Genomic DNA, 25,182 nt, shown 5'->3' on the forward strand with positions numbered 1-25,182 from the left:
GATATGCCTGCTAGAGACACATTTGGTGCGGGAAAAGGTGGATGTTTTGAATAGGCGCTGGATACAGAGGGCGTATCATTCTACGTACTCTAGGGGTGTGTCGGTGCTAGTACCTGTGGGAGTGCAATATGAGGAGGTGATGGTAAAGGAGGATGTGGATGGTCAGTATGTAGTGGTGCAATGTAAAATAAATGGAGTGTTGATGTGTATAGCGGTAATGTATATTCCGCCCCCATACTCAAGTAAGAAAATTAGAGAGGTGCTGGAGAGGGTGGAGCGCTGGGGCCCGATACCGTTTCTAATTATTGGTGATCTTAATAATATATGCGATGACTTTTGGGATAAAAATAAAAACTCCCGGAAAAGGACAGTGGGACACGCTACTACGTTTGGGACTTATGTTCGTGAAGTAGGTATGACTGATCTATGGAGAGTTAGACATGTTGGGGAAAGGGGGTACTTATGTTATTCACCAGCTCATGGTACTTTGTCCAGGATTGATTTGGCACTGGGTAACCGTCTGTTGGATACGATGGTAGGAGATGTGAGATATTTGCCAAGGGCTCTTTCAGACCATAGTCCAATTGAGGTGGAGTTTTGATCGATGGGGACACGAGCCGGGAGCAGGAGAGAGTGGAAGATTCACCCTAATTGGCTGCACAGTAAAGACTTGGATAAGATAAAACAGGAGTTGGCAGAATTTTTTGAGATAATGAGGGGAGTGTAGATGCTCTTACTGTATGGGAAGCAATGAAGGCGTAGTTGAGATGGCTGCTGTTTAGAGATATTAGTAGATGTAAGCGGAAATCGAGAGAGGCAGAGAGTTTAGCGATTGATGGGTTGAGGATAGCTGAGGACGAGATGGTAATATTGGGTACTCCGGAGGCTGGGAAGAGGTTAAAGGCAGCTCAAAGTCAGCTGGAAGAAGCTTTGTTGGGTAAGGCTGAAAGGAAGAGAGAATTCATGAAGCTGGCTTATTATCAGGAGGGTGAAACTGTGGGTCATATACTTCTTTTGTCCATTCTCTGGCTTCCGGGAGTGGTACGAGTGTCTCTGAGTCTCCAGAGATTTTAGAGGTTTTTGCGGATTTTTACGCGGACCTATATTCCTCTCGGGTGGATGGGTCGGTGGGAGATACGGTGGTGTTCCTTGAGGGATTGGAGCTCCTCAGGCTGAGTGACATAGATAGAGAGGACTTGGAGGCTCCCATCACGGAGGAAGAGCTGGGTCGGGCATTGCAATCTATGGCTAATGGAAAGGCGCCTGGTGTAGATGGGTTTCCTGCCGAGATTTATAAACATATGGGGAAGTGCTAATTCCTAGATTAAAGGCGGTCCTGGAGGAGGCTAGGAGTAGAGGGTGTCTGCCGGCATCCATGAGAGAGGCCATAATAGCGGTGATTCCTAAGGAGGGGAAAGACTTGAAACAGCCAGACTCATACCGGCCAATCTCCTTACTCACTACAGATGTCAAGCTTCTGGCCAAGGTGTTGGCGATGAGGTTGACGAGTGTCATCTCTGGCCTGGTACACTCAGACCAATCTGGCTTTATGCCTGATAGATCCACTGTGGTCAACCTACGGAGGCTATTTATGAATCTGCAGCTTAAATCCCACAACTGTGGCCAGAGAGTTATTGCATCTCTAGACGCCCATAAGGCATTCGATAGTGTGGAGTGGGGGTATCTCTGGCAGGTGTTGCTGAGTATGGGATTTGGCCCGCAGTTTGTGTCCTGGATTCGGCTGATGTACCCGCAGCCGATGGTCAGGGTCAGGGTGAACGGGGAGTTATCACGGACTATACAATTAGCTAGGGGGATGAGGCAGGGGTGTCCGCTCTCTCCTCTTTTGTTTGCTCTGGTCGTGGAACCATTGGCTGCTAAGCTTCGACGGTCTGATGAGGTGTCTGGGTTTAAATATGGGATGACTGAAGAGAGAGTGGCGTTGTATGCGGACGACATTCTGCTATTTCTGGCTGACCCGGTTGCTTCCTTGGGGGGGCATTGGGATTATTGAACGATTCGGCTCAGTGTCGGGACTAACGATAAACTGGAGTAAGTCTAATTTGTTTAAAGTGGATGACGCAGGGGAGGAGGGGAGTGAGCCGCTGGAGGATGGGCGACTGAAGGTGGTAAGCCAATTTAAATATCTTGGGATATGGGTATCTATGCCTGTTATGGATTACATACATAGGAACCTGACTCCGATCTTAGGCGTTCTTAAGGCAAAAGTGGATGCTTGGCTTAAGCTGCATTTATCTGTGGTAGGCAGGGTGAATCTTATCAAAATTATTTTGATGCCGAAAATACTATATGTTCTTCATAATGCGCCAGTTTGGATACCGCACAGGAAATTTAGGCAGGTTAACTCTCTGTTTAGGAATTTGATATGGGGGAGACAACATCCACGTATCAAACTGGAGACACTTCAGCGACCCAAGGAGCATGGGAGCTTGGCACTGCCTAACCCTGAAATATATTTTCTTGCAGCCCAAAGTCAGCACCTAAAGGGCTGGGCGCATGAAGGGTCGTCTGGGGCGGTACAGCAATTAATGGAAAAGGTGACAAAAAGAAGGCCAGTAGTACAATGTCTGGAGGATGGATCCCTGGGGGCTTTGGGGAAATTGTATCCGACTGTGTTATTGATATGTAAGCTGTGGGGTAGACTGAAATATATACGTGGGATTACGGGTTTGACCAGATTCTCCCCGTTATGGCATAACAATAATTTACAGGAGTTCGGGGCATTGGGGGTACTAACAGAATGGCAGGCCAAAGGGATTCAATACGTGTATCAGATAACTGAACGGGATGAGTTGAAATCCTTTTCCCAATTGCAGGTGGAATTTGATCTCGGGCTTGCGGGTGAATATCAGTATTTGCGGATGAGACATGCTTTTGGAGCTCAGAATAGAGACGGAGGTATTAGAATTCAAAGGGATATAGTGTTAGAGTATGTGTGTAGTGAAGGGACTACTGGGGGGTTATTTCTACTCTGTATAAAGACCTGCTGCATACTTTCCTCTTAGGGTTTCCAATAATGGCGAGAGCTAGGTGGGAGAGGGATCTGGGCCCAATGGAGAACAAGACTTGGGAGTCGGTGCTAGAATGGGTTCCACGGCTGTCACTGAGCGAACCGTATAGGCTGTCACAGCTTTATGTAATACACAGAATTTACAGGTCTCCGAAGGTGTTATATAGGGCAGGTTTGCGTGATGATTCTGAGTGCCCAAGGTGTAAATCTACAGATGCTGATATTTTTCATATGATGTGGACGTGCCCGAGACTGGCTGCTTTTTGGTTGGTAGTTTCGAGTCATATGGAAGGTTCGTATGGATATACGGTGCCGAGGAACCCGGTGGTGTGCTTGTTGGGGTGCGTGGATGAGATTGGAGTGGATAACAACCTGAAGATAGCTATTGCCAGATTGCTGTATATGGCCCAGAAGGTAATAGCGTGAAATTGGATCAGGGAAGAGCCGCCTTCAAGAAGAGAATTCCTCCAGTATGTGAAGGGCCTGACACTGGAAAAGGGGTTTTATAAGAAAAGAGGGAAAATTGAAATGTTCAATAAATTGTGGTCTCCGTGGATTGCCATGGGATAGGGGTATTATAGAGAATGAGTGAATTAAAGTCCTAAATTGGTGAAAATGTGACATGTGGCCTACGATCCTAACTGAGGGATTAGTCAATCTATAGTTTTCATGATGGAATTATTAAACAAGGTGAGCTGTCTTGTTGGGAGAGGGTGGGATACGTTGGGATTGAGGGGGGTTGTTTGGGGGGAAAACTTTGTATTGAAAATAAGAATGTAACTATAATGTTATTCTTAATAAAAATGTATTTGAATTAAAAAAAAGGATGTCAGTTACAAGATCATAGACCTGCACAAAGCTGGAATGGGCTACAAAACCATAAGTAAGATGCTGGGTGAGAAGGAGACAACTGTTGGTGCAATAGTAAGAAAATGGAAGAATTACAAAATTACTGTCAATCGCCATCAATCTGGGGCATCATGCAAAATCTCACCTAATGGGGTAGCCTTGATCAGGAGTAAGCTGAGAGGCCAGCCTGAAACTAAACGTGGGTAATTTGTTAATGATCTCAAGGCAGCTGGGTTTAATCTGTCACGTAACTTGGAGATTTGGATGGAAACCCCAAAGTAAGTGCTCAGCAAAGAGCACTGGATAAATGTGATCTTAAATGTTTTGAAAAATGTTCCCAATAAAAGCTTCAACTCAATCCAAAACAAAGCATTTCCCCACTCATGTCCGTCACCTGTGAAAAGAAATATAGGGGGCTTCCACATTACTGGTAGAACAAAGGCTCTGGAAAAGCGCTATGGCTCCTCGCTCCCCAAAAGAAATCCAGCAAATTCTGGCCTCCCAAATTCAAATGTCCCCTCCCTTTTCAGCCCCAGTGTGTCTAAACCACATTTAGAGATCACGTTTGGCATTTCTGTAGTGATGAGAGCCCACCTAATTTACAGGTGTGTGTCACTACAGCTTACAGGTCACTACAACATACTGGTTACTACAATGGCAGTTTGCAATTTTTACTCAACAACATCCATCCACTACTGCTTGCTTCGGGAAAACACCCATGGAGTCAAAATCATTACTACATCTGCAGATAAATTCCAAAAAAAGGTATCATTTCCAAAATGGGGTGACTTGAGGGGGGATTCTGCTTTTCAAGCACTTAGGGTCTCTTTATATAGGGTCTGCAAACTATTCTAGGAAAATCTGCGCTCCAAATAGCGCTCTCTCCCTTCCGAGTCTCACCCTGTGACTAAGCAGTACTGTACATCCACATGTGGGATATTTCTGCATTCAGCAGAAATTGTGGGACACATTTTGGTGCCATTTTTACCCATTTCCCAGTGTGAAATTGTAAAACTTGGGGCTAACACAATGTTGGTGGTAAAAATCTAAATTATTTTTCCTTGACTGCCCAGTGGTATAAAATTTTGCAACACATCTGTTTTGTCAGTATGATCACTGCACCCCTAGATGAATTCATTGAGAGTTTTAGTTTGTAAAATGGGGTCACTTATGGGGTTCTACTGTTCTGGCACCTCAGGGGCTCTGCCAATGTGACATGGCACCCTTAAACAAGTGCAGCAAAATCTGCACTGTAATATGGCGCTACTTCCCTTCTGAGCTTTGCACTGTGTCTCAAAAGTAGTTTTCCACTACAAATGGGGTATCGGTGAACTCAGGAGAAATCCCACAACAAGTTTTGGGGTCCATTTTCTTCCGTTACTTTTGTGAAAATACACAAAATTTGGAGCTTAACCCCTTAATGACAGCCAATACGTCTTTTAACTGACCTGAGATATAAGAGAATAGCCTCCCCATACAGGTGACAATCCAGCAGCTGTCGGCTGTACACTATAGCTGACAACTTGCTGCATCAGCCACGATCAGTGTTTGCACTGTCCATAAATGTTTAACCCCTTAGATGCTGCTGTCAATAGTGACTACATCATTATAAATGGTTAACAGAGTGTGGGGGCTTCCTATTTATCTAAATTGGTGCCCTCAGATCATGATTGTGTGGTCCTGATATTTGCCATGGCAATTCATGACCAAATAGCGGCCTCAGAGTCTGACGGCTCTAGTAATCTGTTCAGAAGTTAGGGACATTTAGGTGGTAAAAATACACATTTTCATTTCTGTCATGCCAATTTGCATTAATTCCTGTAAAGCACCTGAAGGGTTAATAAACTACCTGACAGCAGTTTTCAATATGTCAGGGGGTGCTGTTTTTAAAATGGTATTACTTTTGGGGGTTTCCCAATATATGAGATCCCTAAAGTCACTTCAAACATAGATGAGTCCCTAAAGAAATAAATTTTGTAAATTTCCTTGAAAAAATGAAAAATTGCTGCTACATTTTTAAACCTCCTAAAATACTAACAAAATAAAATAACATTTTACAAATGGTGCTGATGTAAAGCCAACATGTGGGAAATGTTATTTATTAATAGTTTGCTGTGGTATGACCATCTGGATTTAAGGGATAATCATTCAAATTTAGAAAATTGCAATTTTTTTTAACATTTTTCTAAAATTTTTGATATTTTTTATAAATAAACACAAAACATATTGACCTAAGTTTACCATTATCATAAAGTGTAATGTGTCAGGAAAAAACAATCTCAAAATCACTGGGATTTGTTGAAGCGTTGCGGAGTTATTATCACATAAAGTGACACTGGTCAGATTTCAAAAATATGGCTCCGTCACTAAGAGGTTAAAATAATTTTTTTTGTTCGAAAAATGATTTTTTTTGTTTTTAATTTTCACAGCTCAACATAAACTTCAATGATGCTCATGGGGGTTTAAGGTGCTCAAAGCACATTTAGATAAGTTCCCTAAGGGGTCTAGTTGCCAAAATGGTTTCAAATGTGGGGGGCTTCTATTGTTTGGGCACATCAGGGGCTCTCCAAACACGACATGGTGTCTGCTAATCATTCCAGCAAATTTTGCATTCAAAAAGTCAAATGGGGCTCCTTCTCTTCCAAGCCCTGTCGTGCACCCAAACTGTTCATATTGGGTATCAGCATACTCAGAAGAAATTGCACAACAAATTGTATGGTGCAATTTCTCCCTTTAGCCTTCTGAAAATGCAAAATTTGGAGCTAAAACAGATTTTTCTGGGAAAAATGTGATTTTTTTTTATTTTCACGGCTCAACGTTATAAACTTCTGTGAAGCACCTGGGGGTTTAAGGTGCTCACTGAACATCTATATAAGTTCCCTAAGGAGTCTAGTTCCCAAAATGGTGTCTCTTGTTGAGGGTTTCCACTGTTTAAGCACATCGGGGCCTAAACAGTCAAATGACGCTCCTTCCCTTCCAAGCCCTGCCTTGCACCCAAACAGTTGTTTTCCTCCACATTTTAAGTATTTGCTTACTAGGGAAAGATTGCATAACAAATTGTATGGTGCAATTTCTCCTGTTACACTTAAATGTATAGCATTTCCCTCGCAGGAAACAGCGATGTCACTTGAATACGAGATGCATTTCCTGTGAACAAAGCTCCTTGCATTTTGCTATCTATGTGTAAACACAAGTAATTACCTTTGTTCCATCTCTCTGAATAGACCTTTTTCTGTCTTAATTATTTGTCCAATCTATCACTCTTTGCCCAGGCACAACACACATCTCCTTTTTCACTGCAGCAGCCCTTTGTTCTGATCCCTCAATTCTGCAACATGTGATTCATTCATATTAAAAGTTAAATATTTAGATTTATGTGGATTTATCTTAAAATATGATATCTTGGAGAATGTGTCTAACTCTGAAGAGAGAGCTTCAATCGAGGCTGCTGGATTAAGTAGTGTAAGAAAAATATCATCTGCATACATGCTAATTTTAAATTGACGGGATTGGATATCAATTCCAAGAATATCTATATTGGATCTGATTCTCTCCGCCAAAGGTTCCATTGCAAGGACAAACAGCAGGGGTGACAAAGGACACCCCTGACGTGTGCCATTGGAAATGATGAACGGATCTGACATGAAATTATTGGAGTAGATCCTGGCACTAGGTCCCGAATACAGAGCAAAGATAGTGGACATAAATCCCGAATCAAACCCAAACTTTTCAAGAGTCGCTCTCAAATAAGACCAGTTTATCCTGTCAAAAGCCTTTTCAGCATCTAAGGTTAGAAAGGCTGCTTTTGAATTTGAATTTTGGATAATGTTCATTAAATTGATCACCCTCCTGGTCCCATCTGATGCTTGGCGTCCATCAATGAATCCCATCTGGTCATCTACCAGAAACCTGGGAGAATATTTTTTAATCGATCCGCCAAAATCTTGGAATAAATTTTTGTATCACTATTTATTAGTGAGATTGGACGGTAGTCTCGCATCCTCTCAGGATCCCCCCCAGTTTTGGGAATCATAACGATAACTGCTTCTTGCATCTCTTTAGGAAAGGAACCCTGAGAGGAGGCAAGAGCAAAAATAGAAGCCATGTGCGGGGCTAGAATTTTTGAAAAAGATTTAAAATATTCATTGGAAAATCCATCTGGGCCCGGTGTTTTTTAACTTTTTGATTTATTAATAGTATCGATTATTTCTTTTTCTGTGAAGGGACTATTAATAGATATTAAGTCAGATGGAGTTATTTTGGGGAGGTTAATACTAGACAGGAATGCATTAATGGAGTCTGGGTCGATACTGGGTGTGCATGGGTCATCTTTCAAATTGTATAATTGACGAAAAAAGTCTGCGAAAGAGCTAGCAATGTCTTTGGGATGAATCATAACTTCACCTGACGAGGAAATAATTTTGTTAATTCTTCTGTTGATACGTTCTTTTTTAATCTTTACCATCATATATTTGGTAGGCTTGTTTAATGATGTATACCCTTTGAATTTTGAGGCCTTTATAACATAGTCATATTCTTGGAAAATCTCGGATTTCAATTTTCGCCTCAACTCCAAGACTTCCGCCTGTATATTTGAAGATGGTATTTGCAGATTGTTTTGCTGTAATTCTTTTGTATTGATTTGGATCTGTAGATTAGCAATTTTTTCCCTGTTTTTCTTTTTATATCTTGCAGCTAATTGTATGAGACTTCCCCTGAGGACTGCCTTGTGGGCGTTCCACAGTGTAAATGCATTTATATCTTCAGACACATTCTCTTTGAAGTAATTATTTAGTATTGTCTCTATTTCCTGCTTATAATCTGGGATTTTAAACAATGTAGGATTACATTTCCATTGGTAGTTATTTCCGAGTGGGGGTCCTAGAAGAAAATCTGCTAACACTGGGGCATGATCTGAAATAGTTTTTTTTTAAATTTGAAAACTCTTAAATTTGGAGAGGGTAAAAACATTTGTCAAAATTAAATCTATATGGGAAGATGTTTTATGCACATCAGAATAGTGAGAATACTCACGGAAAGAAGTATTAAGACATCTGAATATGTCGTAGAGTTCATTTTGGATCAACCACTTTTTTAAAACTGGCGCCTTGTAACGGACTAGAGAGGATGAATCCATAATGCTATCAGGCACAATGTTAAAGTCTCCTATCCATATGATATCTCCTAATTTAATATTATTCACTTTTTTATGTAGATTATTTAAAAACGAAATGTGATTTGTGTTTGGAGCATATACATTCACCACTGTACAAGGTTTGTTGTTTAAATAACAAGTAAGGATATAGAACCTGCCCAAATGGTCTGTTACTTCATCAACAAGTTGGAATGGAACATCGCTACTTATTAAAGTGACGACACCCCTTTTTTTAGACGAGTGTAGCGATTTAAAGATATGTGGAAATTTTTTGTGCTGAAAAGTTGGATGATTGTCTTTTGCTAATTTCACCTCCTGCAGACATACAATATTGGCACGAGAACAAATAATCTCTTTCCAAATGGTAAATCTTTTATTAGGGCTGTTGATGCCTCTAACATTATAAGAAAGGATTTTCATTATTAATTATGAATGAAACAAAACTGAGCGATAAAGATAAATACAACAAAACTGGTGGTTGGCCTATCTAAAACTAGCCAAAATACACAAGAACTAACTTAGGGGTTCTCCTGGAGGACTCCAAATTTATTGAGTCTCACCTAAGTGTGGAGTATACAAGACTTGTGGCTGAGGCCCACAAAGACACCTCAGAGTTAGAGGTCTAATGAAAGAATGAAATTATGAAAATAATAATACCCATATTTTCTAATGTTTATCTTTAAAGGCAGGTTCTTCCATGAGGAATTTAATAAATCTCAAGCCTTCTTGAGGGGTATCGATCGGATAATTTTTGCTGTTGTACCACACTAAGAGTTTTGTTGGGAAGCCCCATCTACAGGGCACTTTGAAGTCTCTAAGTTTAGCTGTTATGTCTTTAAAGGATCTACGCGCATCCATCGTCGCTTTGGAGAAGTCTGAGAACAATTTTATGTTCCTATACGGGTCAGGGAAGGAACCTTTTTCCTTGATGCCTTTCAAAATCTTTTCTTTTGTATCGAAGAAATGTACTCTAAGGATAGTATCCCTGGGCTTGTCTTGGGGTATCCCCTTAGGACGTGGCAGGCGATGGATACGGTCAATGTTCAGTTGTAAGTCAGAGAGATTGGGGACCAGTTGTTTGAATAGATTTTTAGTGTAGTTTGAGAGATCACCTTGCGGGACGGATTCAGGAATGCCTCTTATCTTTAAGTTATTTCTTCGACTACGATCTTCGAGGTCTGTTAACTTATTTTTGAGGGTAAGGATCTCAGCTTGAAGATTAGAATTCTGTTTGGATAGGTAAATGGTGTCTTTTTCAACAAGAGTTAATCTTTTTTCATTCTTCTCGAATCTTTGAATGAAATTGTTGCAAGTTTCCTGCAGGGTTTTGCTCTGTAATTCAAATCCTATCCTCATAGATTCATTAAATGACCTAAAAAGGCTAGCCAAGAAACCTTCAATGGCAGGCTTGTTAGAACTAAGAAATTCATCCAGGTTAATTAAAGGAGGTGGGATCTCTGCTATTGGTGGCACCTCTATGTGATCTGTTTTAACTCTTTGTCTGTCTGGGCTATTGTTCGGTGAATAGTCATCAGACTGATTGTCCAAATCTTCAGTGGAAGGGTCATTTTTACTCCCATGGTCACTAGGACCTTTTCTTTTAAATGATCTGGAAGTATCCATTTCATTAGGTGAGATGGTATTTAGAATTGGAAGTTTGGACACTCCATTGGGGTCTCCTTTACGGGATGACATGCTTATTGGCAATTTGGATGTTGAATTTTTTCGTATAGTCCCTTCCTTTGTAGCTTTACTGTATGTTAGGAATGAGGATTGTTTAATAAATGTAGAACTTGGTTCCCCTGACTTAACAGGGGACCTTGATCTAGTAGGACTAGGTGAGTTAAAGAAATCTTCATAAGATTTAGAGTGAGCCCTTTGTAGAGATTGTCTACTTGTTTGGGATTTATTTTTTGTTTTCCCTGTTCCTGTCTGCATTTTGGTCGGTCTCATTTATTGACACTTGGATAGATATAATAGTATGATACAATTAATTATAGTATATAGCCCTTGGAACTCAATATACAGGTAATTGCATGTAAATATTGCTATATGATACAATATATTGATAAAAGAATAGCTGTCAGTCAAACAAATAAAGTTGGTAACCTGAAACACAAGATACTACACACAAAGGTTCAGCATGCGAAGCTTACAAGTTAAAGTAGGCAGATAATTACCTCATAGGCCTCTCAAGTTTTGTAAAGAGTAAATAGGGTAATGTACCTTTTAGATCTAGAATCTTTGATGTGGCAGCGTAATGAGATTTATATCCAGCCAAGAAAGAGGTTAAAGATTAAATAAACAGCCTATGTAACATACAATGGAAGGAAGATTCTTGATTCCTTGATCAGGATGAAGAAAAGAATACAATGATTCCTATTCCTCAAATTTGCCCAAACAAACTGAGAGTAACAGAGCTGAGCCTATGGATGACAGTAGGATTAGAAGATAAGGGGAGTAAAGTCTCTGACCAGATTGTTATATATTAAAAGAACAAGGCTCTGGGCTGCAGTTCATTAATATTATGTATCATAGGACACTTATAAGTCCCCTAATTAAATATATATGGGGCTTAGATGTCACTAACCAAAATGAAATAGGAACTATAAGGTATAAACTTATAAGGCACTATTTATGAGATGGTCTATATACAACCCCTAAATCCTCTCCCTTTGCATTCTAAGTACAAGTAACCTTTAAAGTTCTCTGAAAGCCGTCAATTCCTTATGGGACTGAATCCCAAGACACCACACAGGCAACCAGAGTCGCCTTTATTGTTTCAAAATGTCTTCACCTTGAGATTCTTATCTGGTTGATAGGGAAACAGGATCCTACAATGATGGGTGCTTTTTTTAAAAAAAAGAAAACAAAAAAAACAAAAAACTATCCTCCTCCTTTCTGGTGTTCCAAAATTGCAGTCTCCTTCGGTGTTCTGTCTTCAGACAATTCAGCCCCTTTGATCTTAGATAAGCAATGTATCTGTATTGATGGTCGGCGTGGAAGCAGGTACCTGAAGCGCTCCTGGATCTATAATCTTGCTGAAGCAGGAGCTTGCCTCAGTAAGTCAAATGGAGCTGCCGGAACTACTTTCTACCTCAGGTGAGAATGCTGTTAAGCTGTGCAGTATTCCAGCCGGGTTTTACTGGTAAATCTCGGTTGTGCCACCTCTAATCTTTCAGATACAGTGTGGCAAAAAAGTATTTAGTCAGTCAGCAATAGTGCAAGTTCCACCACTTAAAAAGATGAGAGGCGTCTGTAATTTACATCATAGGTAGACCTCAACTATGGGAGACAAACTGAGAAAAAAAAATCCAGAAAATCACATTGTCTGTTTTTTTTACATTTTATTTGCATATTATGGTGGAAAATAAGTATTTGGTCAGAAACAAAATTTCATCTCAACACTTTGTAATATATCCTTTGTTGGCAATGACAGAGGTCAAACGTTTTCTGTAAATCTTCACAAGGTTGCCACACACTGTTGTTGGTATGTTGGCCCATTCCTCCATGCAGATCTCCTCTAGAGCAGTGATGTTTTTAGCTTTTCGCTTGGCAACACGGACTTTCAACTCCCTCCAAAGGTTTTCTATAGGGTTGAGATCTGGAGACTGGCTAGGCCACTCCAGGACCTTGAAATGCTTCATACGAAGCCACTCCTTCGTTGCCCTGGCGGTGTGCTTTGGATCATTGTCATGTTGAAAGACCCAGCCATGTTTCATCTTCAATGCCCTTGCTGATGGAAGGAGGTTTGCACTCAAAATCTCACGATACATGGCCCCATTCATTCTTTCATGTACCCGGATCAGTCGTCCTGGCCCCTTTGCAGAGAAACAGCCCCAAAGCATGATGTTTCCACCACCATGCTTTACAGTAGGTATGGTGTTTGATGGATGCAACTCAGTATTCTTTTTCCTCCAAACACGACAAGTTGTGTTTCTACCAAACAGTTCCAGTTTGGTTTCATCAGACCATAGGACATTCTCCCAAAACTCCTCTGGATCATCCAAATGCTCTCTAGCAAACTTCAGACGGGCCCGGACATGTACTGGCTTAAGCAGTGGGGCACGTCTGGCACTGCAGGATCTGAGTCCATGGTGGCGTAGTGTGTTACTTATGGTAGGCCTTGTTACATTGGTCCCAGCTCTCTGCAGTTCATTCACTAGGTCCCCCCGCATGGTTCTGGGATTTTTGCTCACCGTTCTTGTGATCATTCTGACCCCACGGGGTGGGATTTTGCGTGGAGCCCCAGATCGAGGGAGATTATCAGTGGTCTTCTATGTCTTCCATTTTCTAATTATTGCTCCCACTGTTGATTTCTTCACTCCAAGCTGGTTGGCTATTGCAGATTCAGTCTTCCCAGCCTGGTGCAGGGCTACAATTTTGTTTCTGGTGTCCTTTGACAGCTCTTTGGTCTTCACCATAGTGGAGTTTGGAGTCAGACTGTTTGAGGGTGTGCACAGGTGTCTTTTTATACTGATAACAAGTTTAAACAGGTGCCATTACTACAGGTAATGAGTGGAGGAAAGAGGAGACTCTTAAAGAAGAAGTTACAGGTCTGTGAGAGCCAGAAATCTTGATTGTTTGTTTCTGACCAAATACTTATTTTCCACCATAATATGCAAAAAAAATGATAAAAAAAACAGACAAGTTGATTTTCTGGATTTTTTTTCTCAGTTTGTCTCCCATAGTTGAGGTCTACCTATGATGTAAATTACAGACGCCTCTCATCTTTTTAAGTGGTGGAACTTGCACTATTGCTGACTGACTAAATACTTTTTTGCCCCACTGTATATGTGTCAAAATGACAGGATGATAAATCTAAGTTGTCCACTGAGTGAAAACTAGGTGCACTGGTCATCAATTTAATTATATCCTACAGTCAAAAAAATATATGAAGTGGGTATCCCTCCGCCTTTACACCATAGGGAAGAATGCTGTTTCAGTGCACAAGAGACCCAAATAAAAAGAAATCTCAGCAATATGGGCACCCAAATGACCAGGGATAACTGTCCAATTGGCTCTTAGGTGGAAAATGCAAGCACTGACCTTAAAGTTGAATTCTGGTGTGAGAAAAAAAAAAAAATAGGTAAAGGTATCCCTCCGCTTTTCAAAATGTTGTCTCCGGTTTTATCTCCTACATTCTATGAAGTAAAAATTCTTGATTGAAAGCATTTTTTGACAGTAAAATGTTCCAATTCTGTTGTAGAGGGATAATAACTCAATAAAAATTATAAATAAATGCCTCTTGTGGATTTTTTTCGTCGCTTTTTGGGTTCTTTAGTGGGAGCTCAGAGCTCTTACCTCCTACATCGCCAGAGCTCAGGCCACGCCCCCATTGAACAGTTTATTTTAAGAGACTCAGGCTGTCAGCTATATGCTTCCTTACTGGAAATCTGTGTGACAGGGAAGGAGGGAGGTGGGCCAGTGACCCCTTCTCTAGGGGCTTAGTGATTTCAATATTTTCTATGACCGTAACTACACTTCACCAAGTGATGATACTAATGTGGGTAAAACTAAATTGACAAATATGGAGAAATGGTTGCCCACCAGTGGTTTCTACAAATGTGGACAGAAATCATGTGGGCTATGTTCAAGCATTTGTACTACTAAGAAATGTGTATCTTCTGCTGATGGCAGATAGTATATAATCAATTCCTTTATTTATTACATGAAGTACCTATGTAGTCTATGTCATTACATGTGAGAAATGTAATTTATATGAGTTGCACCATCAGACCGATACGATGAAGCATCTCGGAACAGATATACGATGCGCAAAATAAAACTACCTGTAGTCTATAGGGTGCTTCTCAACTTCCTTAACCGCCACAAGGGAGATGTTAGAACTCTTCAGGGTTAATGCTATTAATAGGGTTCTTCCTCCCAAACATGGAGGAGACAGATCACATATTCTACCTTAAAAAGAAGCATTATGGATATTAAAACTAGATAGTAGAAACCCAAAAGATTTGAATATCAAAACAAATCCCTTGTACATATATTGAGCTAAAGGGTTTTGAAAAAAAAATCTATATTTATTTATTTATTTATCAATGATATATTATTGATTTGTGATTTGTTCACATCACTTCCTTTACTTGCACTATTAAATGAAACTTTTTACGCCTAGGGATCATGCCATACTATGACTAAGAACATGACCATTCGAAACGCGTAAGATTGGGCATACTCAGGGGAATAGCTTTTTACAGCTTTTTGAATGTTAAATTATCTAAATAAATACCGTATATACTCGAGTATAAACCGAGATTTTCAGTCCATTTTTTTAGGCTGAAAGTGCCCCTCTCGGCTTATACTCACGTCATTGTTCCTGGGGGGTCGGCAGGGGAGGGGGAGCGGCGGCTGTAACATACTCACCAGCTCCTGGCGCAGTCCCTGTTTCTCCGGTCTCCGGGAGCTGACAGCTTCTTCCAGTGTTGAGCGGTCACATGGTACCGCTCATTACAGTAATGAATATGGACCCGACTCCACTCCCATAGGAATGGAGCTGCATATTTCTTTATTTTATTTTTTATATTCATTACTGTAATGAGCGGTAACGGTGAATGCTCAACACCAAAGGGCCTAAATAGGGATTACGACCCTCTAGCTTTTACCTAGAACTATATATCGTTTAGGCATCATGGTAATGCAATTGTTATTCGATTATATGGATATATAATGTCATCTTTCTTCTCATGATTTCATGACAATGTCCCTATTTATTGGTGATTATGCTACCTTTATGATGTATGCTAATTTATCTGTCTTTTTCTGCAGAGTCGCCTATATTGACAACTTCACGCAAGTCACCTCCTGACCCCTCTCTACCCTTGGACTCTCCCATCCTCTGTTCCCTACCCGACTGCAATTTGTTTATTATCTCCTCTAGGTATACAGTATATGCAAAAAGGTCCGGTCATATGTTCTAATATTACCCCCTTCTTACAAGCATTTCTGGGATTTAAAAGCGCTCCCATACCATCTTCCTATATAGCGATCATGTGATCACTCTGACTGCCGGTTACCATGACCACGACGCCGGTCCAACAACATAGGAAGTATGCGTCATAACTAGTGACGCACTTCCGGTTTCGGCGGCTCAACATACCACACTTACCACTTGCCTTTAGACTACGAACATGCAGCGATCAGGTGACCGCTCTAGTTGTCAGTTCCCATGACAACTGAGAGCACCCGTGTATACCGGAAGCTCGCGTCACAACCTGTGACGCACTTCCGGTTTCGGCTACACACTCGGTCCCGCCCATTAGCTATTTAAGCATGTTCTATATGCCCTATGCCATTCAACTAGCGGCGGACACCGCGTTGAGGTACACTACTCGCTCACTATACACGGGTAAGTTACTTTCTTCATCTAGCAATACCTCCACCACATATACCTTCTATATGTAGAGTACGGATATAATTGTCTTCCACTCTTGCATTGCTATACCACAGGCAGTGGATTTACCAAGTGCGCCCATTCCATGAGGCATCCTAATGCACTTCACTTAATAGGCGAGCCACAGTTTAGCGCATTTCTGTATCTCTTGGGGCCCAATTGTCCACAAGGCTACATATGTAGAGGACCACATCGCATTGACATTATGTCCCTCCGGTCTTTTATTTTATTTTTCCTACAGACTCTTACACCATTATTACTGGATATTCTAGTGATTTGATGCCATAATATACGTGATACAGTCCTTTTCTCATGGTGAGAAGAGAATCATATTATTTGTGCTGAATAACACATAACCATTTTAATAGGGATAGCACTTATATATGCTCTCTTTATATACCTTACATTGCAGCTATTACACTGATTATCAACCCATCTCTTGAAACAACAGTGGATATATAGCCTTATGTCTTGTTCACATTGAGCTACTTGTGCTAGGTGAGAATTCCTATATACTCCCCATATATTTAGTGTCCGTCCTTATTTTGCCCTTTATGCTAGTCATTTTCCAATATCTATGTGTTACATTACAGCCACGGTTTACTTCGAACCTGGAACTTTAGGCCCATATGTGATATTGGTCCTTTTTCTTACCCGGTTAGTATACCGTCATTCTACTTTTGCTAACTATACTGTACACCTTACTACGTAGTCTCCTTCTCACTATTACAGAGAAACTATTTTCCCAGATAGGTCCGCTTGAAATCACACCCTAGGACCTACCCTATATCCAGAGACATCTTATATATTCATCATATAAGGAGTCGGGTATGTAAAAAGATGTTCCTTTACCCTTACCTTACCTCTCCTACCCTCTAATCCATCACATATCACACATCGGTTGTGAGGTTTATCTTATTATCTCATTCCTACGGCACACTCGTCGGCGCTGGGGCCTGGGAGCTTTCTCAGAGATGTGCACAGCTGTCTAACCTTGATGGCTGCACAGCTCCCGCTCCCTCCCTCAGTCTTCTGTGTACTTCCTGTCAGGTGATGGCGGTGCATATGCGACGATGTCATTACATACGTGCCGACATGTACCGGATGCTGGAAGCAGAGCTGCGCTGCTGAGGAACATCTGTGAGGTAAGTATCCAAAACATTTTTGTTTTCTTTATAAAATGAATTACATGGGTGAGGAGAGGAGGTGGAACTGAGAAGGATAAATTGGGGTGGTTAAAGGGGACTGCACATGATCAAGTCGGGGTTAAAGGGGACTGCACATGATGAAGTGTGGGGGTTAAAGGGGACTGCACATAATGGAGTGGGGTTTAAAGGGAACTGCACATGCTGAAGTGAGGGGATTAAAGGGGACTGCACATGATTATGTGGGGGGTGGGGACTACACACGATGAAGTAGGGGGTGGGGGTGGGGACTGCACATGATGCAGTGGGAGGCTAAATGGGACTGCATATGATGAAGTTGGGAGGTTAAAGGGGACTGCACATGATGAAGTGTGGGGTTAAAGGACACTGCACATGATGAAGTGGGGGTTAAAAAGGCCTGTATATGATGAGGTGAAGGGTTAAAGGGGACTGCACATGATGAAGTGGAGGTTAAAGGGGACTGCAAATGATGAAGTAGAGGTTAAAGGGGACTGCAAATGATGAAGTGGGGGGGTTAAAGGGGACTGCACATAATGAAGTGGGGGGTTAAAGGGAACTGCATATGATGAAGTGGGGGTTAAAAGGGGCTGTTTATGATGAGGTGGAGGGTTAAAGGGGACTGTACATGATGAAGTTGAGGTTAAAGGGGACTGCAAATGATGAAGTGGGGGGTTAAAGGGGACTACACATAATGAAGTGGGGGGGTTAAAAGGAACTGCACATGATGAAGTGGGGGTTAAAGGGGACTGCACATGATGAAGTGGGGGAGAAGCAGACTGCACATGATGAAGTGGAGGAGGGGATGGGAGACTGGAAATGATTATTTGAGAGTGAGGGACGGGGACAGCAATTGAATTGAAGGTGGGGAGAGAAAATGATCTCATGGAGAGAAAATAATGAATTTTGATGGTGGGGGAGTAAATAATATATTGAATGTGGGGGGAGAGCGGTTGATAATGAGTAGAGGATGGGAAAGAGAGAGAAGACATGACAATGAATTTGGGCAGAAGGGGCATGTACAATAAATATAATGAATCGAGGGAGCGAGAGGTACATACTGGGGGCATTGAGTATGCAGTGACTTGTAATGAATTGGGGGAAAGAGTACAGGTGTTAATTAATTTATATATTTATTAAGTGGGAAAGTGGCTATGTATAGTTAGTTGGGGCACAGTGGCAGATTATAATTTATATTTGGAATGGTGAGTTGCATAATAGCCAATTATATGTTAACTAGATGGTAGCCCGATTCTAACGCATCAGGTATTCTAGAATATGTATGCGTAGTGTATAGCACAGCCCACGTAGTATATTGCACAGCCCATGCAGTACATTGCGCAGCCCACGCAATACTTTGCGCAGCCCACGCAGTACATTGTGCAGCCCACGCAGTACATTGCGCAGCCCACGTAGTACATTGCACAGCCCATGTAGTACATTGCACAGCCCATGTAGTACATTGCCCAGCCGACGTAGTACATTGCGCAGCCCACGTAGTACATTGCCCAGCCCAAGTAGTACATTGTGCAGCCCACATAGCATATTGCGCAGCCCATGTAGCATATTGCGCAGCCCACGTAGTATATTGCAAAGCCCACGTAGTATATTGCGCAGCCCATGTAGTATATTGCGCAGCCCACATTGTATATTGCGCAACCCACGTAGTATATTGCACAGCCCACGTTGTATATTGCGCAGCCCATGTTGTATATTGCGCAGCCCACATAGTACATTGCGCAGCCCACGTTGTATGTTGCGCAGCCTACGTAGTATATTGCGCAGCCCACGTTGTATATTGCGCAGCCCATGTTGTATATTGCGCAGCCCATGTAGTATATTGCCCAACCACATTGTATATTGCTCAGCCCACGTAGTATATTGCCCAGCCCACGTAGTATATTGCGCAGCCCACATTGTATATTGCACAGCCCATGTTGTATATTGCGCAGCCCACATAGTATATTGCGCAGCCCACGTTGTATATTGCACAGCCCACGTTGTATATTGCGCAGCCCATGTAGTACATTGCGCAGCCCACGTAGTACATTGCCCAGCCGACGTAGTGCATTGCGCAGCCCACGTAGTACATTGCCCAGCCCAAGTAGTACATTGTGCAGCCCACATAGTATATTGCGCAGTCCACATAGTATATTGCCAAGCCCACGTAGTACATTGCACAGCCCACGTTGTATATTGCGCAGCCTACGTAGTATACAGTGGGGCAAAAAAGTATTTAGTCAGTCAGCAATAGTGCAAGTTCCACCACTTAAAAAGATGAGAGGCGTCTGTAATTTACATCATAGGTAGAGAGCCAGAAATCTTGATTGTTTGTTTCTGACCAAATACTTATTTTCCACCATAATATGCAAATAAAATGTTAAAAAAACAGACAATGTGATTTTCTGGATTTTTTTTTCTCAGTTTGTCTCCCATAGTTGAGGTCTACCTATGATGTAAATTACAGACGCCTCTCATCTTTTTAAGTGGTGGAACTTGCACTATTGCTGACTGACTAAATACTTTTTTGCCCCACTGTATTGCGCAGCCCATGTTGTATATTGCGCAGCCCACGTAGTATATTGCGCAGCCCACATGGTATATTGCGCAGCCCATGTTGTATATTGCGCAGCTCATGTTGTATATTGCGCAGCCCACGTTGTATATTGCGCAGCCCACGTTGTATATTGCGCAGCCCATGTAGTATATTGCAAAGCCCACGTAGTATATTGCGCAGCCCACGTTGTATATTGCACAGCCAACGTTGTATATTGCACAGCCCACGTAGTATATTGCCCAGCCCACATAGTATATTGCGCAGCATACATAATATATTGCGCAGCCCACGCAGTCTATAGCAATGTGGGCACCATATCCTTGTTAAAAAAAGAAATAAAATAAAAAATAGTGATATACTCACCCTCCATTGGCCCCCGGATCGAAGCGGTTACCGATGCTCCTTGCACGCTCCAGTCTGAAGAGTGCATTGCTGTCTCGCGAGATGATGACGTAGTGGTTTCGCGAGACCGCACGTCATCATCTCGCGAGACCGCAATGCATGGAGCGGTCACCGGGGCGTCTATACATAGTATATACTATAAATAGTATACTATATACAAAGGTCCTGTGTATAATGTCACTAGTGATCACTGTATTATGTGTACATTGACACTGTATACTATATACAGAGCTCCTATATTTATTATCTCTGGTGATCACTGTATTACCTGTACACTGACACTATATACAGAGGTCCTGTGTATAATGTCACTAGTGATCCCTGTATGACCTGTACAGTGACACTATATACAGAGCTCCTGTGTATAATGTCACCGATGATCACTATTTTACCTGTACACTGACATTGTATATAGAGTTCCTGTGTATAGTCACTGATGATCTCTGTATTACCTTACACTGACACTGTATACTATGCACAGAGCTTCTGTGTATAATGTCACTGGTGATCCCTGTATTATTTGTACACTGACACTGTATACAGAGCTCCTGTGTATAGTCACTGATGATTGCTGTATTACCTTACACTGACACTATACACAGAGCTCCTGTGTATAATGTCACCAGTGATCACTGCATTACCTGTACACCGACACTATATACAGAGCTTCTGTATATAATGTCACTGATGATCACTGTATTACCTGTACACTATACACTATATACAGATTTCCTGTGTATAATGTCACTGGTGATCAATATATTACATGTACACTGAAACTATATTCAGAGCTCCTGTGTATAATGTCATAGGTGATAACTGTATTACCTGTACACTGACACTATATACAGAGCTCCTGTGTATAATGTCACTGCGGATCCCTGTATTACCTGTAAACTATCTACTACAGTGTGTCCGAAAAGTCATGGTGCACTTTTGACCAGTTACATGATCTATTTATAGTTTACATTTTAGCACCCTTTCTCTGACCCAATCATATCAGACCTGTTCATGAGGAGAGACAACAAGAACCAATCAAACAACACAAACTCATTTAAGCTGTTGCTGAGCCCCCAGTCAGATTAACCACGGACAAACTGAACTCTGATTAATACACTGCCAGGTCTGTGACATCATGCAACCACAAGCTTATGCCAGCTGTGTGGTTTTCCATGACAGTCGAGATGTCGGTGGTGCAGTGGAAAGTTCAGTGTGTTCTGTGGCTCGCTAAATTCAAATCCGTGACCAAAGTGCTACGTGAATATTGGCGCATTTATAACGAAGCGCCACCACATAGTAATAGGTATAAGCAGTTGAAGGAAACCGGCAGTTTGGTGGAGAAACTCTGTGATAGGCCCATTTTTTTTCCCAGAGTGGTCTGTGATGGCATGTTGGAATTGAATGCAGTGCCACAATTTCCAGAAAGTGTCATCTTTCAACAGTACAGCGCTCCTCCACACTACCCCACCATCTACTATATAATTGTCTAAGGGTCACTTCCGTCTGTCTGTCTGTCTTTCTGTCTTTTTGTCACGGATATTCATTGGTTGCGGCCTCTGTCTGTCATGGAAATCCAAGTCGCTGATTGGTCGCGGGAAAACACCCACGACCAATCAGCGACGGTCACAGTCCAGCGGAAAAATGGCCTCTCCTTCCTCCCCGCAGTCAGTGCCCGCTCCTTAGTCCCCTCCAGTCAGCGCTCACACAGGGTTAATGGCAGAGTGTAATGCACTCGGTTAACGCTGCTATTAACCCTGCGTGACCAACTTTTTAATATTCATGCTGCCTATGCAGCATGAATAGTAAAAAGATCTAATGTTAAAAATAATAAAAAAAAAAAAATAGTTATATACTCACCCTCCGTTGGCCCCCGGATCGAAGCGACGCTCCTCGCGACGCCCCGGTGACCGCTCCATGCATTGCGGTCTTGCGAGATGATGACGTGCGGTCTTGCTATGTCATCATCTTGCGAGACCGCAATGCACTCTTCAGACTGGAGCGCACGAGTAGCGTCGGTAACCGCTTCGATCCGGGGGCCAACGGAGGGTGAGTGTATAACTATTTTTAATTTTAATTTTTTTTTTTAACAGGGATATGATGCCCACATTGCTATATACTGTGTGGGCCCTGCAATATATATTACGTGGACTGTGCTATATACTGCGTGGGCTGTGCTATATACTGCGTGGGCTGTGCTATATACTGCGTGGGCTGTGCTATATACTGCGCTGGCTGTGCGATATACTGCGCTGGCTGTGCGATATACTGCGCTGGCTGTGCAATGTACAGCGCGGGCTGTGCAATGTACTGCGTGGGCTGTGCAATGTACTGCGTGGGCTGTGCAATGTACTGTGCGAGCTGTGCAATATAGTACGCGGGCTGTGCAATATACTACGTGGCCTGTGCTATACACTACGTGGCCTGTGCTATACACTACGTGGCCTGTGTTATACACTACGTGGCCTGTGTTATACACTACATGGCCTGTGTTATATACTGCGTGCATGGAACTGTGCGAGCTGTGCAATATACTACATGGCTGGGCAATATACTACGTGACTGGCCAATATACTACGTGACTGGGCAGTATGCTACGTGACTGGGCAGTATACTACGTGTCTGTGCTGTATACTACGTGGCTCTGTGCTGTATACTACATGACTGGGCAATATACTATGTGGCTGGGCAATATACTATGTGACTGGGCAATATACTACGTCGCTGGGCAATATACTACGTGGCTGGGCAATATGCTATGTGGCTGGGCAATATACTATGTGGCTGGGCAATATACTACGTGGCTGGGCAATATACTACGTGGGCGGGCAATATACTACGTGGGCTGGGCAATATACTATGTAGACATGCATATTCTAGAATACCCAATGCATTAGAATTGGGCCACCATCTAGTTGTTCATAAGCTTCTGGATAGAACATTCCCCTGGTGGTGGATAGGCAGGGGTTCTGTCAAGCCATGGCCACCACGATCCCCAGACCTGATGCCTTTAGACTTTTACTTTTGGGGTTAAGTGAAGCAACATGTGTACATTGAATGTATCAACAACATTAATCACTTAAAACACAGAATCAAAGACGTTATTCACTCTGTTACACCAGACGTCCTTACCCATGTGTGGCAAGAGCTTCACTATCGTTTAGATGTGTGTAGGGCAACAAATGGAGCCCACATCGAACTGCACTGAATAGTTATGAAACTGGGAGAGCTTTTCTTTTATTTGGAGCAGATTTCACATTTCTATCTTTTTTTGTTGCATTCCAGTGACCGGTCAAAAGTGCACCATGACTTTACGGGCACACTGTATATACAAAGCTCCAGTGTATAGTGTCACAGGTGATCCCTGTATTACTTGTGAGCTATATACAGAGCTTATGTGCATAATGTCACCAGTGATCACTGTATTACCTGTACACTATAAACTATATACAGAGCTCCTGAGAATAATGTCAATGGTGATCACTGTATTACCTGTACACTGACACTGTATACTATGTACAGAGCTTCTGTGTATAATGTCACTGGTGATCCGGTATTACCTGTAGACTGACACTATATACAGAACACCTGTATATAATGTCACTCGTCATCACTGTATTACCTGTACACTAACAGTAAATACAGAGTTCATGTGTTTTTTTTTATTGTAGCATTCAGTCACTATGTTTTGGTAATATGTGATCTAGTCATGGTGTGGTGGTATTTGTTCCTTCTATGTGGTATTATTTGGTCACTATCTGGTTTTAATATGTGGTCTGGTCATGGTGTGATGGTATTTGTCCCTTGTATGTGGTATTAATAGTCATTTAAAAAAAATGTATTTTACTTATTCCCTTAAAGAAAAATACACAAAAATATATTTATATTTAATAGGTTAGAGAAGAGTAGGGCCCTACCAAAAGAGTCTACTTTGTCGTGGTGGCAGCTTAAAAAGTCTTTTGCCCAGAACAAAAGCTGATGGTTATAAATGTGATTTGGTGTTTAATGGGAATTGTTGCCAGTATGGGGCCGCAAAATTCCGAGTGGCAGCCCTGACTGTGTCACAATAGATGAAAACATGTCCTTCATCATGCAGAGAGATAAAGACCTTCCCCACTTCCTGTAGATAAATACAGACCTGTCTCCACCCCCTGTAATCCATTTTGGCCTTTCTGTTGCTACAGAGTGCAATTGACAAGAGGAGTGGAGTACAAGTTAGTAATAAAGCTGACACTTAGAGGCCCAGACTTTGGTACAATTTTGAATGACATTGTATTGACCATTAGATAAACTTTATTGACATGATAGTGACCATTAGGAGGCCTCACAGTTTTTTGATAATAATTTAGTAAAACTCAGCTATCTTGGAATGAGACTATCTACATTTATTAATTATTCACAGGTGCCATAATGTAATAAGTAGACCTTGATGCTGTAGTCCATCTTGAGAATTGAAGAGGACATTGAGTTGATGGTTGACCAGGCTCTTTTCTTATGGACACGTAGTCATGAATGACCTGTTCCTGATGGTTCTCCTTTATCGGTTCGCCTTTATAAAGAGAACTGGTATTAAAAACAAAGACTCTATCAACTGTAAAATACAATAGGGAAGTAATATCC

At 41.8% G+C, this 25,182-nt stretch overlaps 1 protein-coding gene across 2 annotated transcripts in view; it reads right to left on the reverse strand.

Moving 5' to 3' along the window:
- Positions 1-24,836: 24,836 nt before the first annotated feature.
- The window catches only part of LOC138657970 (acyl-coenzyme A thioesterase THEM4-like), a 37,583-nt gene continuing 37,237 nt past the window's right edge, over positions 24,837-25,182 (reverse strand). For both annotated transcript variants that reach the window (XM_069745558.1, XM_069745557.1), the window contains exon 7: positions 24,837-25,125. In XM_069745558.1, the coding sequence (XP_069601659.1) occupies positions 25,100-25,125 (26 nt within the window). In that variant the 3' untranslated portion in view covers positions 24,837-25,099. The remainder of the gene's footprint in view (positions 25,126-25,182) is intronic.

This window comes from Ranitomeya imitator, chromosome 1 (genome assembly GCF_032444005.1).
Source record: "Ranitomeya imitator isolate aRanImi1 chromosome 1, aRanImi1.pri, whole genome shotgun sequence".
NCBI classification, from domain to species: Eukaryota; Metazoa; Chordata; class Amphibia; order Anura; family Dendrobatidae; genus Ranitomeya; species Ranitomeya imitator.